An 18,092-nucleotide genomic window follows, 5' to 3' on the forward strand; every position below is an offset into this window, starting at 1 on the left:
GCCAAAAACATATTTCCTTTATTGCTGCCACAGATAACAACCTAAAAGTTGGATGGAAAAAATTATGTTCAGTGGTCCAAGGTTGCTAGGGTTTATTTAGCAAGATTAAGGAAATTTGATCACTTGTTCCAATATGGTCCTTTTGATATGAAGAGAAAAGAAATGTGGATTCATGAAGATTCCTTGATCGTTTACCTCTTGTGGAACTCAATGGAGCCCTAGATTGTACAGAGGGAGATTTCAAATTATATGCCAAGCTTCTATATTTTAGAAACATTACACATATGTATAATTTATCCCACGAGTACTTTTAGTTACAATAGGGAGATAGGAACGTTCCAAAGTATTTTGGAGAGATGAAGCGTATTCATGAGGAGCTTAACATCGTGCAACACTGCAACCTATAATTGCTGATATTCGTGAGATGCAGAAGTGGAGGGAATAGATGACTGTTCTTCGGGTTCTTGCGGGTTTGAAACCAGAATTTGAGGTAGTTCTATGACTTTGGTCCTAGATATTTAGTAGTGCAGAGTTGCCATTATTTGCCGATGTTTATTTTCGCGTCCTTCATGCTTCCTTCAGCACACATTCTCCTATTCTTGCATCTGGCTTTGAGAGGACAACCTTTGCCATGGATGGTGATTCTAGTTTTCAACCAAGTAGTCGTAGAAGCTATCGAGGTGGTTCGAGCAGTCTTGGCGGTAGATATGGATAAGGTAGAGGCACTCCTCGCAAGTGCGCTCATTGCGGACGAAATAATCTTACTATTGAGCAGTGTTGGGATCTTCACAGTAAACCTTCATGTGTTGCCTATGCAGCCACCACTGACTCCATACCTCTGGGGGCAGCCAATGCAACTGCGATTGACTCCACACCTTTTGGGCCAAGTGTGGGGCAACATATTGTATCTATGTTAGAAGAAGAGTATTCCAAGTTTAGTAGTATCAAATGTCACTGCAAGCTTCTCTTGCCATTGCATCTCTTGCCCAAACACATAACCCCTGACATGTCTATCATATAGTACTTCTCATCCTATTCATTGGGTTATAGACTTCGTTGCCTCAAAGCACATGTATACCTGATTTCTTCTCTACTCTCTAGTATCCTGAAAACTTACCATGTGTTACTTTTGCCAATGGATCCACCACTACCTCTAAGGGAATTGGGACTGTAAACCCCACTTCTTCTATTTTCCTCGCCCTTCGGTTTTGTATATTCCCAAGTTTTCTTTCAATCTTATGTGAGTGGGTAAGATTACCAAATCCATGAATTGTTCAGTAACAATCTTGCTGATTTTGTGGTCATTTAGGAAAATGAGGAAGACGATTGGCGGAAGGCGTGAAGCTGGTGGACTTTAGCACTTTGAGCTGCTATCTCCTTCTATTGCCTACATTGCTGCTACCACACCTCTTCAAATTCATCATTGCCTTGGTCATCCTTCATTGGAAAAGTTGGAATGTCTAGCTCCTGATTTGAGTTTTGTGTCTAGTCTTGATTGTGAGTCTTGTTAGTTGGGACTTGGGAAGGCACCATTATGTCCCTTTTGCTTCTTGAGTCAATAAACGTCTGCAAGCCCTTTCATGTTAGTCCATTTTGATGTTTGGGGTCCTAGTAGAGTTGTGTCCAAGTTGGGTTTTTGGTATTTTGTAACCTTTGTGTATGATTATTCAAGGATGACTTGACTATTAATAAAAGATCTTTTTGAGTTATATCATATATTTTGTGCCTTTTATTTTGAAATAAAGACTCAATTTGGTTTGCTAGTTCGAATATGGCGGAGCGATAATGGTAAAAAGAGTATTTCAGTACTTCACTACTTATACGATTTAGTTTGGTATTGTTCATCAATCATCTTGTGCCCACACACAACAATATGGGGTTGTAGAGAGGAAAAATAAACATATCCTTGAAATCACTCATACCGTGCTTTATTAAATGTATGTACCTAAAGTGTTTTGGAGTGATGCTGTACTTATTGCTTGCTATATTATCAACAGGACGACATCCTCTATTCTCTTTACCTCTTCGTATATGAGGGCGTGTGTCCTTTGTTCATTAGCAAACTCCTAGGGTGGACAAGTTGGATCCTCTTGCTATAAAGTCTTTCTAGGCTACTCATATGCTCAAAAGGAATATCATAGTTATAGTTCTACTCTGCATCGCTTTTTTGTTTCTGCAGATGTTATCTTCTTTGAGTCTACACCATAAACACTCGATAAATGCTTCTGATATCAACGAGTCTTTTCCTTTGCCTAATCTTCCAGGTTCTAGTTTGCTATCCTTACCCAATCATCCACTTGTGTCTCCATATAGTTTGAGTTCTTCTCATCGTCTTGATCATCCTAATTTGCATGTGTATTCATGATGGCGACTCCAAGGAAGTGAGTCCCCTTTTGGCTTCTACTACCATGCCTTTGGTTTTTTCATTTGATGATCATATTCCCCATGATGTTGATCCTCCCATTGCTGTCTAGAAAGGTAAATGCATATGTAGACAACATACCATATCCAACTTTGTTTGCTATGATTTCTTGTCACCCTTTTATTATTTTTTTATTACTCTATCATGTACTGCCTTTCCTAAATTTGTTTTGAAAGCCTTAGCCTAGTCTAGGTGGAGGAATGCCATGGTTGAAGAGATGAAAGCTTTATAGGACATTGACACTTGGTAATTAGTATCTCTTCCTCCTGAAAAATCTGTTGTTGGTTGTCATTGGGTGTACCCAATGAAAGTCAACCCTGATGGATTTGTGGCTCATCTAAAAGCATATGTTGTTGTTAGGGGTGTACTTAGGTGTATGGTTTAGATGATTTCGACACTTCTTCCTTGGTTGCCAAACTTACATTAGTATGTCGTTCATCTCCTTGGCCACCACTTGTCATTGGCCTTTGCATCAGTTAGATGTGAAGAATGCCTTCTTGCATGGTAATCTTGAGTATTATCCCTCAAGGGGAGTCAAGCTTAGTGTGTTAGCTCAAGAAGGCATTATATGGCTTAGAACATTCTCCAAGAGCATAGTTTGGTTGATTTAGTGCTGTAACTTGAGTTTGGCCTTCGATGTTGTGCAATGGATCGTTTTGTGTTTTATCATCATACTTTGTCATGTAGGATCTTTCTCATTGTGTATGTGGATGATATTGTAATTACAAGTGATGTTGATCAAGGTATTCAAAGTTTTATACATTTTCTAAAGAGCAAGTTTCAAACCAAAGATTTGGGACCTTTGAAATACTACGTGGGTGTAGAAGTATCTAGATCTTGTATGAGAACTGTTTTTTTATAAAGTATGTTCTTGATTTTTTGGATGAGACTGGGCTATTGGGATCCAAATTGTTGATACACCCATGGATCCTAGCAGCAAGTTAGTGCCAGATATGGGTGATTTGTTTCTTAATCCTGGACAACACATGAGACTTTTTGGAGATTTGAATTGTCTTATAGTCTCTTGGCTAGACATCTTTCGCAACAAGTGTTGTGAGTCAATTCCTAGATTCTTCGAGGATAGGTTGTTGGGATGCTGTATTTGCATCTTAAGATATCTCAAAGGTGCACTTGGGATATGTCTCTTATATCAAGATTAGAGTCACACTTATATTTTTAGGGATATATTGATGCCAAAGGATCATCTTTAAACAGAAGGTTGATAAATGGGTACTGTATCTTTGTTCATAATTTGGTATCTTGGATGATTAAGAAATAAATTGTAGTGGCTAGGTCAAGTACTGAGTTAGAGTATAGGGCCATGACTCACACTACATGTGAGCTTGTTTTGTTGAAAAACATTTTGGAAGAATTGGGTTTTTCACATTCTTAGTTTATGGAGTTGATGTGTGATAATCAAGCTGCTCTTCATATTGCCTCCAACCTGGCCTTCCTTGAGCAACCGAAACACATTGGAATCGATTGCCATTTTGTTCAAGAGAAACTTCTATAGAAGTTCATTACCACTACTTATGTGAAGTTCAATATGTGGCTTGTTGATTTGTTTACCATAGCTTTGGGGAGTGCTCATTATTAAATTTATTTGTAACAAGCTAGGAGCATCCAACTTGAGGGGGAGTATTAATGGTTATTTTAGCTTTTTGTATTATTAAGTTAGTGTGATGTTAATTAGTGAGAGTTAGGAAGGTTGTTATTGTTATTAAAATGCATTTGATATGTATTATAAATAGAGGGAGAGACCTATCTTTGTGTTAGGTCATTCATTTAATCAAAAATCTCAAAAGGGGGTAATTGGGTGTTTAAAAATTGTAAAGCTAAGTGCAGCAAACTAAACACACAAATACATGTAATGACAAACTTTAAGAGAGAATGGGGAGTGACAAACAAGATGATAGTGGGTAGGTCACAACCATCCTATGTCCGCTCCCAAGTCCCAAGGAATTCATCCTGAAATTCCCACTTTCAACTTGAATTTATACAGTGGTGCATTGTACACACAACGGAATGCTTGGTTCCCAACACAAACCCTCATGATCTCCTATTGGTGTCTTGACCATCAAACACATCTCTCTAGAAGAAATCATAATATGACTGGAGAGAACTCTATCAACAACAAGAGAGAGAAGTTCGTTGGGTTCATAGCAGCTCAAGTCATCACCCGTACAACTCAAAATTTCAATTGCTCACTCAATGATGGATGATTTGGAGGCTTTAATCTATACTATATAAATGAATAAATTAAATTGAATGTTCACCTTGAGTGATTAAAAATGTTGAGCTCTGATGAGAATCAATAAGCACCATGGAAGGTTCCATTACATGTGTTCAGTTGGGCCTATCATTAGAGCGAGATCCAAGAAAATCAAAGAAATACTTCGCGGGCTGATTCAAGATATTTGGGCTTATTCAAAAATGGGGCACTCCAAGCATGGCCCAAAGAAAGATGAAGACTTACTAAACTTAATTCAAGTTTGTGATGGAGCTAATCTTGCTTAATGACTTTAATCTCCTTATTAATAATTGTGTGCTAATTCAAATATGGGATTTGACTTAATGGTGTATTGCAAGGCAACTTAGCTTGCATAGGATTTTAGTAAGTTGTGAGAGTCATTAATGTGTCTAGTAAGTTGGTATATTTAATGTCCTTATCTCCCATGTTTGTATGGGAATTGCTAAGTATTTAATGTTCTTGTCTCCCATGTTTGTGTGGGAATTGTTAAGTGTTTAATGTCCTTGTCTCCTATACTAGCTATATATATCTCACCATTGTAAGAAGGAAGAGATGGGAATAAAAATGAGAGGCTTTGAGGCTTTGTTTCTTCTTGGTTCTTTTGAAGAACTTTTCGAACTTATCAGGATTTCCCGTGGCGTTCACCAATGACTTATCAAACGGCTTTCCACCACCGTTTGTGGCGTCTTCCTTATACCAAGGTTTGTGTTTCGCTCTAAACAATGGGTTGAGGTCGTATATACCAAAGTTCTTGTTTGTCGTAAACAACGGGTCGAGGTCTACCATTCATATCTATCCAAAAATCTGAATTTTAGCTTTCTTGGGCAAGCATTCCAATATTGGTTGTTGGGTCTCAACGCGTGTCGTTTGAGGTTCACATCAAGCTCCTTCCAATTTTCTTCCCCAATTTTTTTTCATAAATTCAATTCAATACGAAGCAAGACAAGATATATGTGTTAGAAGAGCATGTGCTGAAAAGTTTGGCATACAACCTTCATTTACCAAAAATTCAAAGCTCAGTGGAAGATCTATTTGATGACACCATATCCCATCAATTTAAAATCCAAATAATGTTCTAGACATATCCAAAATATAAACTCACCTTCCAAATTTATTGGAGACACTAATTTAATACCAAGAACATTGCTTTCTAAATACCCATCGCATTATATATTAGGTTGAATGAATTTCAATATAAGAGATTATGAAAGGTATCGTGAGAGGCTATGAACTGAAAGTTCTTACTTGCTGTTAAGAATATTGGGTGAAATGGAAGACCTAATTACAATGATAGGTCTCTCCCTTTATTTATCGTATATGCCAAGTACATTAGGGCGATCATATTACCCTTACTAAGGCACTCATGCTTAGTAGCACAGCTGTAACACACAACAACAACACTAAATCACTACACGAACCAGTAACACTCCCCCCTGGAGCATATACTATATCAAGTTTTTAGACTTCAGGTAAGTCTTTTCTGATTTTGTCTAAAAGAAGATGGATGGTGAGAATTTGTGCGGGAATCTTGTGCAATGGCGAAGGAATTGTATTTTCTGAAGGGTGTGGGGCTACGGAACAATACTTGTTCATGGAACAAGGTTGTAGCAGCGGGAATCAACCTGATTTGCTTTGGTGTGTTTTTTTTTTTTGGGGGGGGAGGGGGGGGGAGGTTGTGATGCCTGTCAGTAGTCAATCCTTTGGGCTTGAGGGGGACAGCAATTGGTTTTTTTTGGGGTGGGGGGGGGGGGGGGCGGTTGTGATGCCTGTCAGTAGTCAATCCTTTGGGCTTGAGGGGGACAGCAATTGGTTCAGATGCAGCTAGGGCTTCATCTGAGGATGGCCGTGTGGAGAAGATGGAGAGTGGGCTGGGTTGTGTGAAGAATGGAGCCTGCGAATCCAGAAGAGGAATGGAGATGGCATGGAGTTGGTGAGGCTAGGCACTCTTAATATTTCACTGCATCTGGGCCAGTTCTTGGGTGGGTATAACTCGGATCCAGAATATAAATGGGCAGGAATTAGTTAGCCAGCCACTTACACTCTGGAGCACACACACTCCATTGCTTCCACTAGTATTTTGGTCCATAATTTGCCTAAGTTAGTAACTCAAGGGTTGCGACCCAAAGTTAGCTCTAAACTTAAAGAGAGTTTAGCTCTTTTGAAAAGATCGTGTGATCATTGGAGGCCATGTTTTTTAAGGGTCACAGATGAATGATAGTTCCAGCCTCCCTAAAAGGGTTGTTCTGCATTAGGAGAAGAAGTTGTCGGCTAAATCTTCATTGCAAACGAGGGCTATTTGGTCCATGGGGCTTGGGGATCAGGTTCTGGTAAAATTCAAAAGTGGTTCAGGCAGCTTGGGCAGTTCCGGTGATGTATCTGATTCCTCAGTGGGTGATAACCATGGTTTTAATGAGAGATTGGCCAATGAGCATCCTTGGATTTCCATTGATGGGGGAAGGACTATGAAGAAATAGGGAGGTTGTCTGGTTGATGTTGTGGTTAAGCTTGATGTTGTGGAGGGGATGGCAAGGTTTGCTCTCGTTGGATGTTCAAAAGGGGATGCGGATGAAAAGGTTCATAAGGAAAGCAAACAAAAACAATGGGGAGATATGTTGTTGGGTGGTGAGAGTGATGTTGCTAGTGAATTTGCCTGTGATGACGGCTTGTAATTGGATGATTTTTGAGAATAATATGGTTGTGTCTGAATCTTTAGACTTGGGGATTTTTTGTATGTGCCACCATCTCCAATGGAATGTTTGAAGGGAGTGCCTATTTTTGAGGAAGTTGAAAAGGTTCGGAAGGGAAAGCAGAAAAAAACAATGGGGAGATATGTCAGGTGGTGAGAGTGATGTTGCTAGTGATTTTGCCTGTGATGACAGCTTGTTATTGGATATTTTTGAGAATAATATGGTTGTCTGAATCTTTAGACTTGGGGATTTATTGTATGTGCCACCATCTCCAATGGAATGTTTGAAGGGAGTGCCTGTTTTTGAGGAAGATGGAACTAGGCAAAGATCAAAGATGGGATTTTACTTCTTCCTGTGGATGAGATTAATGGAAAGATTTAGAAGCCGAACAACTTTTGGATAAGATGGGATTGTGGCTCTCTAGTTGAAAGTAAGTTCATCTGGATGGTTGGACTAGGAAAGTCAAAAAAGGTTGGCAGGAATTAGCAACCTTGCAGTGTTCTATGAATTACTATGGCAGGGGTTTAAAGAGGGGCTTTTAGTTGCTGTTAGTTTTATCCATTTTCCGAGTGTTTATTTTTCTTTAGCTGTTTTTGCTCTCTTTGGAAGTTTGAGGATTTCTTTTCCTTTCTCTTTCTATGTTTGTCATCTCTTTATACGTTTCTTCCTTAATACAGTTTGTTTTACTATAAAAATTGCACCACACTTCACTCTTGTTAAAAGTGGCTTGGACCCCAGTGGCAGGGGTTCCTTATGACTGTTTCCTTACCATCACAATCAACCATATATTGATCATGCTCAAGTTCCATGTTTTGTACCTCCTACTTGACCTTTGTTACCTCTTTGTTTTCCTCCCTCTGTCTTGCAAGTGCTCATTTGAGTAAACTCCCTTTTTGGCCCATTAGCATGTTAGCTTATGTACAGTGATACTTATAACGTTTACAAATGTCGGGATCTCCTGTAATCTTGTCAAGTGCGAATTCGTGTTATTGTTATTGTTATTATTATTATTATTATTATTATTATTATCATGTGGTGTTGTTGTTATTGTTGTTGTTCCAGCTGTTTTTTTTAGTGTGTTTTGGAGGGGAGGGGGGGTGGTTGTTCAACCGTACTGCTACTTTATAATGAGAATTTTAGTGTAGGAATCTTCTTAGCTCTGTGAGAGTGTCTTCTGAGAATCGGGCATCTATGCGTATTTCAAGCATATCACAAGCTCAACTGCACCGTCTTTTCCAAAACTGCAGTAAAAAGTTGGCTTTATAAAATTTAGAAAAATCTTGGCATGATGGCCTGGGCTTGAGGGGAAGTTGTGGAGCTGTTAATACAAGAAGATGAGGGCTACTCTGTTCGTTGTTGTTGTTGTCGTCGTCGTCGTTGTTTTTTATTTTTTTTCCTGTGTTTTTTTGGGGGTGGGGGTGGGGGGTGGTTGTTCAACTGTACTGCTACTTTATAATGAGAGTTTTGGTGTAGGAATCTTCTCTTTTTTAGCTTTGTGAGAATGTCTTCTGAAAATTGGGCACCCGTACTTATTTCAAGTTTATTATAAGCACAACTGCAATGCCTTCTCCAAAACTTCAGTAAAAAGTTGGTTTAACAAAATTTAGAAAAAGCTTGCGTGATGGCCTGGGCTTGAGGGAAGTCTTGGAATTGTTAATATAAGAGGATGAGGGCTACTGTGTTCATTTTACAAAAAAGTATTACGTATGATATTTGGAGGCTACTAGTTGTCACTTGGACAGTTTTGTTGTTTCGGTCTCTTATTAAATTTTTGTACCAAGTTCCTCATATTTATTTACTTTTCATATTACTATATTTTAATAAATTTTATTATTGGTTTATCAGGTTAAAAGGAGTTTCTAGAGGTTCTTATTGTCCACAGAAAATATTGCAAGGATTATTGTGTTGTTTAACGACTGAGCAGTTTGATCCATCATGGAATGTGAGTGTGAAAATTTTTCATTACACTAGCTTATATGTCACTGTCACAAAGCTTTTAATGGATTCATTTGCATCCTTTGCTGTAAATTTTTTATTCACTACAACAACAACAACAAAACCAAGCCTTAGTCCCACTAAGTGGGGTCGGCTATATGAATCCTTTTCCGTCAATTTATGTGATCATGGACCATTTCTTTTGATAGATTCAAATTTTTTATTCACTATTTATTGATTTTAAATTTTCTAAGCTTCTTTGGAGTTATTATCTTGATGGTTCACTCTTACTGGATTATAATCAAAAGCTGCATTTTAACTCGATAGGTAAATAAGAGTATTTTGTTTAAAGCCATTGAGAACTCAATTATTTGCCTTTCATGGGGCAAAACTGTTGCCTTAAATTATGTGCTTGATTTTGATTTGAGTTTTTGTTTGAAAATTTTTTTCACCACTTAGCTTGTGAGTTACTTCATAAATTCACTTTGCACCATGTTGATCAGTTTAGATACTGAAATGTGTATGAATGGACATTATTTTAATGGAGTCTGGGGCTTTATTCAGTGATATATGGAGTAATGGAATGCTCCAGCCACTAAGTAAACCACATTAAGGGTCTCAATGTTGTCAAAAGTCGCAATCACATTGCCTTTTCAGTGCCCCTGTTTTAGTTTTCTTACAAGTTTGGGATCCAGACCAAATTAAATGTTATCTTTGATGTTGATTACCTTTTCTGTGATAAATTTTAACAAAATAACCTTCTTATGATAGCTTCCATATTTTGTGAAAAATCTAATATCCATATTATTTGTGTTCTCTTTTTGCAACCTCAATGAGCACAATATCTTTTACAGAGATCTGTTTTTATGAACTGTAGTTATTGAAAGAATTAAGAGTGGTGATCTTTAATGGAAAAGGCCAAACAAGGCTTTATTTTCTTGATGTGTGCATGCCCACTATCAGGGTTGGGGGACAATTTCTCATTTGTTCTTGCATTGCTTCTTTTCTTTGGAGATCTGGGATAAATTGTTCAGTGTTTTTGGGGAGCATTAGGTTTGTCATCTTTGCAGAATGTGTGTTTTTTTTTTTAATGAGGCTCTGAAAAAGGGTAGGGTGGGAAAGCTTCGTGGAGAAATGCATTGTTTGCAGTGATTTGGTGCATATAGTGGAGCATAACCCTAAAATTTCAAGGGTATCCTTGTTGGTCTTTTATGGTGTAGGTTGGTGTTCTTGGCCTCACTCTGGTGCCCAGAACAGTTTTAGAGGAATGTCTTTGATAGGAGCAGGTCTTCACTAGCTTTACTGTTGATCGCACTATTTTTTTTGGGTCCTTTATTTATTTTCCTTTTTGGTGTTTTAGTCGTGGATGACTAACATCTTTTATAAAGATCCTTGTGTTTGGGTCAGTTTAAAAAGTTGAGTGCGGAGGAACAAACATATAAATTCCAAAGAAGATATCTCTAAGAGTTATGTGAGTTACCAAGATTCGAAAACGAATGGTCAGACAAACCATTTGGAAAGCTCAACATTTGATTTTTACTAGTAAATAGATTTTCCTCATAAATGCCAAAATGAGTGCCTAGACAGGAGAGCTAATCTGTTGGAATTTAAATCAGTGTCTGAAGTGTTTGTAAGAGAAATGCTACCATATCTTTATTGTTGATTGTGGACCTTACGGTGATGGTGGTACTGGTGGTTCAAGACTATTATTAGTGTAAATGCAGAGTACAGTGAACAACTATGCATTCTCTTTCAACATTTTCATGTGAGTGTAAAATTGTATAGAAAACTATATTAACACTTAAAAAGTTGTGTTAGACAAGTGCTACCATATGTCTCATTGTTGTTGTTGTTGTTAGTGGTGGTGGTGGTGACAGCGGTAGTGGTGCACATCTATGTGTAAATGCAAAGGAGAAGTGAACGTGGAAGTATTCTCTTACAACATTTTACCAAGTTGATGCAAGGAAAACCAAGTAGCTTTAATAATGATGAACAGGATCAAAGAGATGGATTTCATTGAGTTGTGGAAATCATTTTGCTTTGGGCTTGGGCATCATGTACCATTGATACAAATTTGAACTTTCTTTTCTTTCATAATTTGACAAATAAGCTAAAGAAGCTTAATGTTCTAAATGTATGTAAAAAGTTATATGCAGTAGACCATGCTACAAATATTTTAGATGAATTTCAAACATGTTGCTTTTCCCTGTTCCTCATTTCTACTATAAAAAATTATGACTGTAAAGATGCCAAGAATGCAGTTGATGTTGAAGGTATTGCTTCCTCATTTCATTTTGAGGTTGAGGTTCTGATTTTTTTTTATTTTTTAATGTATTCAAGAGCAATTAAATATATAATTAGACAAGTATGTTAGGGTTTTTACATTGCATTATTCATACTGGGATTGCTTTGAATGCCACAGATAAGAAGGAAAACAGCATAAAGGACGAATTGGCTGAACCCAATCCTCCCAAAATGGAGGGGAAAGATGTAGTTAAACAGGAGCTGGGTTCTTCAGAAAACAGTTTAGTTAATACAGATGTTTCTAAAGATGGTTCCAGTGTACAACATGGTGCAACTCTTGGAAATACGGGTAGCCCTGGGGAGGTAAACATGGAGGCCTCCATAGCATCCAATGATGTTATTCAAGCTGGAGGCTTTGGGGCTAGAGATGATATAAGTAGTTTTCTTCCTGTCGCAAGTGATTTTACAGACTTCGAAGCTTCACTTCGGAATGCGCGGGACTACGAAGAGCCAGAGGCTGCAACACATAGACCAGGTCTTGGCTGGACTGAAGCTACAGATTCAAAATAATATGCTTTGATACTGTTACGTTTGAAGTTGTTGCAGTCAGAGCACTCAAGACTCTGAGTTCTGTTGTAAAATATTAATTTATGGCTATGAACTATTTTATAAAACAGCTATTTGCTATCTTCATAAGAGTAAAAAATGATTTTGCATATGGTCTATGGAATCATTCTGTAATTCTCTGTTTAATCCGTTTGTAGTTCTGCTTACAACCTGGCATGTAAACTACATACATGAAGCTTTCATGCAAGTTCTCCACTAAGGTACAGAGATGTGAACATAGCCATAGACTTCCTTGGATGCTTACTAATTGCTGTGGGGTATCCCACAAATTATTGGTCAAGTTGTAATTGGCATTGTGGTTTTCTGCATGTCTTTATGGCCCTTGTGTATTATGTGGCTTATGTAAGAGTAAATTACACCATATGTCAGAGTCCATTATTAATTAATAGATGGGTATTCCCTTTTGGAAAATTCCATGGCCAGGGGCAAGGATTGCCAGAGGATCATAGGTCAATTTCCTCGTCTTAAAAACTTCCCAGCCATTGCCAAAGTGAGCTTGCCAGTCTGGCTGGCTGCTGTGGCGCCCCAGATACTGCTTCACCCCAAGCTGGGCTGTTTCACAGAACTCTAGAATTCTTTTGTTCTGTGCTAAAATGCGGTTTAAGCCATCTGTTTCTGCAAGAGATGGCACTGCTGAGGGTAGCAATGATACTAGGTAGATCTCATCTTCATCTGGAGTAACCAGAGATGTGTTTTTGATCCATCTGCAACACAAAAACCAAATAATAAATGAGGAGAAAAATGGAAGTTTGAGAACTTAGGAGAATTAATGCGTCGCCATAGATTCGCACTTGAATTTATTAACTGGGTAGATTAAAATGGGACCATTGTTGTTGCTTTCAAGAATGTTGCCGAACACCTCCTCTGTGAATATGTGAATTTTGCTTTTGGGAATGAGAAGGCATAGCCATGGGTGAGGAACTTCCCATAAACCTTGTTTCCGGAGTTGCGTCTCAGAATCATGCACTCTCTCTAGGAACTCTAAGTATGAGACTTCCGAAATGTCAAGCGTTGATGGAATATAATTCAACCCAGGCAACAAAGAGTTTATTTTCTGCATTACAGAACAGTGATTAGCCATGAGAAAAATTCACCCAATGAACATTGTGCTGGGGCATAATATTTTAGTAGTTCACCTCGTCTGTGGCATCCCTATCATCTGCGTTGAAATATGCTGCCACTTCCAGACGGTAGAGAGTTCTTCCATCGTAACTGGATTGGCTGGCTTGAAGCAATTCATCGGGATTGAAGGACGTATCTTTGAGGAGGTCAGTTCTGTTCACCAAGGCAAATCCTTCGATATAGTCAAATGCATCCTTGAGGGATATCAATTCTTCTTCGTCCTTGGCAAAGCTGGAGAAATTTGGGTAGAGAGCTCTAATCACTTTGACCTGTTGGAATCCATAGATTGGATCATTAAAAAACAGGCTCACAGCGAGAAGTGAAGAACTTGTCTGCATTTCTGCATATCATTTTTTTGAAGAGGGAGTTTATTTTCTACCAGTTGGGGTGCTGGTTCAAGAGCAATTCTGGCTCGGGTGATAATGCCAAACTGTCCAAGCCCTCCAAGAACAGCATAAAAGAGGTCAGCATGGTGCTTCTCCGAACAGGTGACTATGTCTCCCTTACCTGCACGTATTTATGTTTCATTACCCTTTGCTTGTATTATCAATTTGAGCTACAAGTTAAAACAGAATTGGTGTACATTTTGCTGGTGCATCTGTCCTCTATGGTAAGTCATCTTGATGGGTTCAGTTCAGTTCAGTTCATTTCACCATCATAGCAACCCAAAACTGGGCATGAGACTATGGTAGTTTCTGTTGTCATTACATCAAAACTAGAAATAGTTGGAAATGACCAAAGTGCCCTTGCCCGTTTACAATTCCTTTCCTCCATTATGGTGCAATAAACGTTTTGAAAAGAAAAAGGGTACTGCACAGTAAACAAAATTGTGCACCCGGTGCATGGAACTCCAATGATTTGTTGATGCATACCTGTGACGACCTCTAGCTGGTAGACGTTGTTGATCTGAGGTCCATGCCGAAACGCCTGTCCACTGATACCAGCATTCGATAGAGTGCCTCCAATGGTGAGATGAAGGTAGTCCGTCCAGGATTTTGGGGCGAGCCCGTATTTGAGAGTCTCATTCAAAACATTTATCCATAGTTCACCGCCGGAGACGTCGACGTAAGGCGGCTTCCCGGTGTAAACTTTCATTTCTGGTTCCCGGAGTGACTCCATGTTGATGACTACGCCTCTAGAGGCTTGTGCTTGACCATGGAGGGAGTGACCATGGCCTCTGGCGGCAACCGTCAATTCTGTGTATGTACCTAGGCCAAAAATAAGCTTGATGGTTGTGGAAATGTCAAGAACTGATTGTGGGTACAGAATTGCCAATGGAAGTTTATGGGACATGTTGCCGAAGTCACTGGCTGCAAAATCTACATCCACAAAGCTGAAATACCCATCTATGTGTAGCTTTTCCAGTGAGAGGAAGCCTGCCGGTGTTTCCAGGTTTAAAGAACTTTGGGAGGCAGGCGGAAGTTTAGAACAAAGGTTCGTTTTATAGCAGAAACAGCTCAAGAACAGAACCATGAAAAATTTGAAGAACCTGATGTTTTTCCTGAGAAAGCCATAAGGTGGTGAACCCATTATTTTATTTTTCTTTTCACGCAGAGAGAGAGAGAGAGAGAGAGAGAGAGAGAGAGGGAGGGACAGAGAGAGGTCTTCAGCTGATTGTTTCTTTGTGGAGCAAATTAGAACATGGAGAGGTGCAGAAGAGCAATTGATGTAGCGGGTAGGCAGGAGAATTTAAAGGGAAGGTTTGGGCGGCAAGTCAACACATGTTTAGTGGAGGGGCTCCGTATGGAGACTGCCTTACCACTTTGCTTTGACTACTGCGTATGTGCCAGTTTCATTTGGTTCTCCTTTTTTGGAGTTAAAAAGTTTTTGAGGAAGTGAAAAGTCACAAGCAAGTGAAAATTAAATAAAAGGAAAATCTTCAGTTCCTTAGACACTGTTGCATTCATATTCCTTCCTTCTTCTTTTCATGCATCCTCTTGCAAACATTGTTTGCTGCTTCAAGCAAGGGCTTTTTATATATGAATTTTCCTAATAGCTGCAACTTTGTTACACTCTCTCTTGAAGTAACCCCATATAATTAATTTAGACTTCAATAATAAACTCTTGTTAGCAATTTACTTGAATAGTTAGTCATGTAAACTATGATCTTGTAAATATGGAAGTATTTTTTGTATTTTTGAATTGTTGTTGGATCCTCTATGGTAACTTTGCTACTGTATTTTTGTACATATGCAGAATTTTTTTCTCATTCAATGGAGAATGAGTTTTTATTTTCCAATTGGGGAGTGATTGATGGGTTGGCCCCTACTGAGTTGCATGCTGTTATGGATAAGTGTGGTTTAGCCAAGAAAGGAGTCAGATTTGTGGACCTTGTCAGGCTGGTGGTCTTCACAAGGGCATGTTTGATGGGTTTAGTTCCTCTTCTTTTAGCCGCATGTTATAGCTTTCTGTACTCCCATAAATTTTGCATGCTATCATAATATCTATAGAACGTTTCAAGGATGTTTAGTAGTTGAAAACAATATTCATATTTTATTTTCAATCCTTTTGAAAAAACACAAAAAAAAAAAATGTCAAAAATCTCATAAATCAGTTGATGTAGTTTGTCATTGATTACTAGAATTTCTGGTTATGTTTTTATGATTTCTTAACTAATTTTTTCTTATGTAATTGATTTTAGAGGATGAAAATGGAACTAAAATTTTATTTGACATTTTTTCATGCTAGATATTTTCTATATTATATCTACCAAATATAAATAATTTATTGAGCAATTTGTTCTTGGACCAATCTTGTTCTTCCTAGTAATGATGATGTAGCAAGAGATCTCAATGACTAGCCAACTCAAGGAGATGAATGAGCTTAGTGATCCCACTAGACACGTGATGATCACAAGGCTATGTTTTATGGAACATTTAAGGGTGCATGGCAGTGGGTCCTTGAGGCCCTCATCAGTTAATATTAATGCAATCAAGTTAGGTCCAGAGTGACAACACATTTCATAAGAAATTGACCCCCTGAACAATACTAACTTTAAGCTTCTTTATTATGGACTTCTCCCTCTCTATTTTCCTCCGCTTGCATCTCTATCTTCATTCTTTGTTGTGATTTTATTTTGGTTTGGTTCTGTTCTTTTGCTTGATTAGGAGGGAAAAGGAAGTGTCATATGATTGTTAGGTGAGAAGTTCTTAACATTATCTGAAAACAGATTGCGGTGGTTCTGGGTTTGTTGCGTTTTGAAACTTCAGAGAGCATGCACGGCAAGTCTGATCCATGCTTTATCAACATCAACATTAATTGTTTTTTACAATGTACGGACAGCGTGATCACTTGAGGTTGAGACTAGCCTGCAGACTGCTAATTAGGGTTTATGTACAGTAACAAGTGTCACCATCTAACCTCAAAAGGTGTGAATGATCTGTGCATCCATTCGTAAGCAATAGTACCCTCTCTCTCTCTGGTGTTGAGTATGTAGGGGCCTGGGGAGAGGAGGAGGAGGAGGAGGAGGATGAGAGAGGGGGGCCTTCGGTGCCCTTGTTAGGGAGAGAGGCTGAGGCAGGAGAGAAAGTGGACATGGGGATGACAGTTTGAATAAGGGAAACACTAAAAAAAGGCAAACCTATAAATTAGATTGGTCCTGGAGTCTTAGATCCCAGCACTGAGACAGGCAGAAATGATTCTTCCTTTAAATTATAATATAAATATTTATATATTATATCACTTTTTGTGCCAAACAAACTACTATAGCGAACATTATTACACCATTTGCTTTTGTTAGCACCTGATGGGGCGCCCCATTTCAATTCAGCAACTCCTTTGGAATATGGCAAATTTAAAAAACTTAGATATTAGTATATGCACCATTGCTTGTCTGCCCTCTTTTTAGAAAAAAAATAGTACATAAATAAGTGCAGCATCCCTATCATTTAGAATCTTTGACAAGGGGAAGGGTGGAGTTAGCTTCCAAGCTAGTAAGTCATTTTTCATGAGTTTAGATGTGTTTATTTTATTTTATTTTATTTTATAATGCTATTGGATTTGACTCATTCTGTCCTTAAAACTTGTCATCCCTACTAAGCAAGAGATCAAAAAGCTGACAAAAATTTTGCCTTCCATTCTTCGTTGAAAATTTCACCTCTTAAGTCATTTTTTTAAGAATAAAGAGTTGAGGACTGAGTGACTCATATACATGGATGGGGACATCTAGTGACTTAATTATTTTTTAAGTTAAGGTGGTAATCATCTATATATATTAAGTTCTGAAGCATGAATACAGTTCTCTTAATACCAAATTTAGAGTTGACAATTTGCGATTGGGTGGGAAATAAGGTAATTTAAACTACAAGACTAGTTAATTCTACTGGTTATAATTGTTGAAGGAGCAAGTGTATGACAAAGGTAAATATAAGAATCATTGTGGTATTAGATGAATTTGAATGGGATCAAGAAGTGAGAAGTAGATTAGTTCAATACACACTTGGAATACAAATCCAAAACATCTGTTAAACTTGGAGTAATGCTCATCTATTTAAAACAAGTTGGTGGGCATGAACTCACTTGGCTCAACAAATCTCAACCTTTGAAAGCATGAAATCTCAAGTAAGCTTATCACTATATGAGGAATTTTAACTGGGTGCATGGATAAGATTGTGCTTGGTAGATTTTGATATTCATATATTTCTCATCAGAAAACCCTTTGTGGAGTAATATTTTATAAAGCCACTACGAATGTTATTTCTTCATGCATGTTAAGCACATGAAATATGGAAGCTCAGTCTGGCAGAATATTATTCGTTACATGTGTTTATTTGTAGTTTAAACACTTTTGTGACAATAATCTCTT

The 18,092-nt window shown here is 38.2% G+C and overlaps 2 protein-coding genes across 4 annotated transcripts in view; one reads left to right on the plus strand and one right to left on the minus strand.

Annotated features, from left to right (window-relative positions):
- Positions 1-12,257, plus strand: part of LOC131152929 (uncharacterized) — a 26,838-nt gene extending 14,581 nt beyond the window's left edge. Inside the window, exons 2-4 of one of the 3 annotated variants that reach the window (XM_058104892.1) lie at positions 9,206-9,302; positions 11,155-11,223; positions 11,718-12,257. In XM_058104892.1, coding sequence (XP_057960875.1) covers positions 11,199-11,223; positions 11,718-12,109 — 417 coding nt within the window. In that variant the 5' untranslated portion in view covers positions 9,206-9,302; positions 11,155-11,198 and the 3' untranslated portion in view covers positions 12,110-12,257. The remainder of the gene's footprint in view (positions 1-9,205; positions 9,303-11,154; positions 11,224-11,717) is intronic. The other 2 variants (XM_058104893.1, XM_058104894.1) reach the window with 2 other exon arrangements.
- LOC131152928 (cytokinin dehydrogenase 1-like) lies at positions 11,800-14,943 on the minus strand. The gene is made up of 5 exons (XM_058104891.1): positions 14,161-14,943; positions 13,668-13,795; positions 13,303-13,557; positions 12,958-13,220; positions 11,800-12,870 (listed from the first exon to the last, which is right to left on the minus strand). The coding sequence occupies exons 1-5, from the start codon at positions 14,816-14,818 to the stop codon at positions 12,549-12,551; spliced, it is 1,626 nt and encodes a 541-aa protein (XP_057960874.1). The 5' UTR covers positions 14,819-14,943; the 3' UTR covers positions 11,800-12,548.
- Positions 14,944-18,092: the final 3,149 nt, after the last annotated feature.

This window comes from Malania oleifera, chromosome 4, assembly GCF_029873635.1.
Source record: "Malania oleifera isolate guangnan ecotype guangnan chromosome 4, ASM2987363v1, whole genome shotgun sequence".
Lineage (NCBI taxonomy): Eukaryota > Viridiplantae > Streptophyta > Magnoliopsida > Santalales > Ximeniaceae > Malania > Malania oleifera.

Coding starts and splice junctions, on each gene's coding strand:
- LOC131152928 (XM_058104891.1), bottom strand. CDS start 14,818: ATGGGTTCACCACCTTATGGCTTTCTCAGGAAAAACATCAGGTTCTTC. Junction 13,558..13,667: donor TTGAACCAGCACCCCAACTG/GTAGAAAATAAA, acceptor GGATTCCAACAG/GTCAAAGTGATTAGAGCTCT. Junction 13,221..13,302: donor ATAGGGATGCCACAGACGAG/GTGAACTACTAA, acceptor TCTGTAATGCAG/AAAATAAACTCTTTGTTGCC.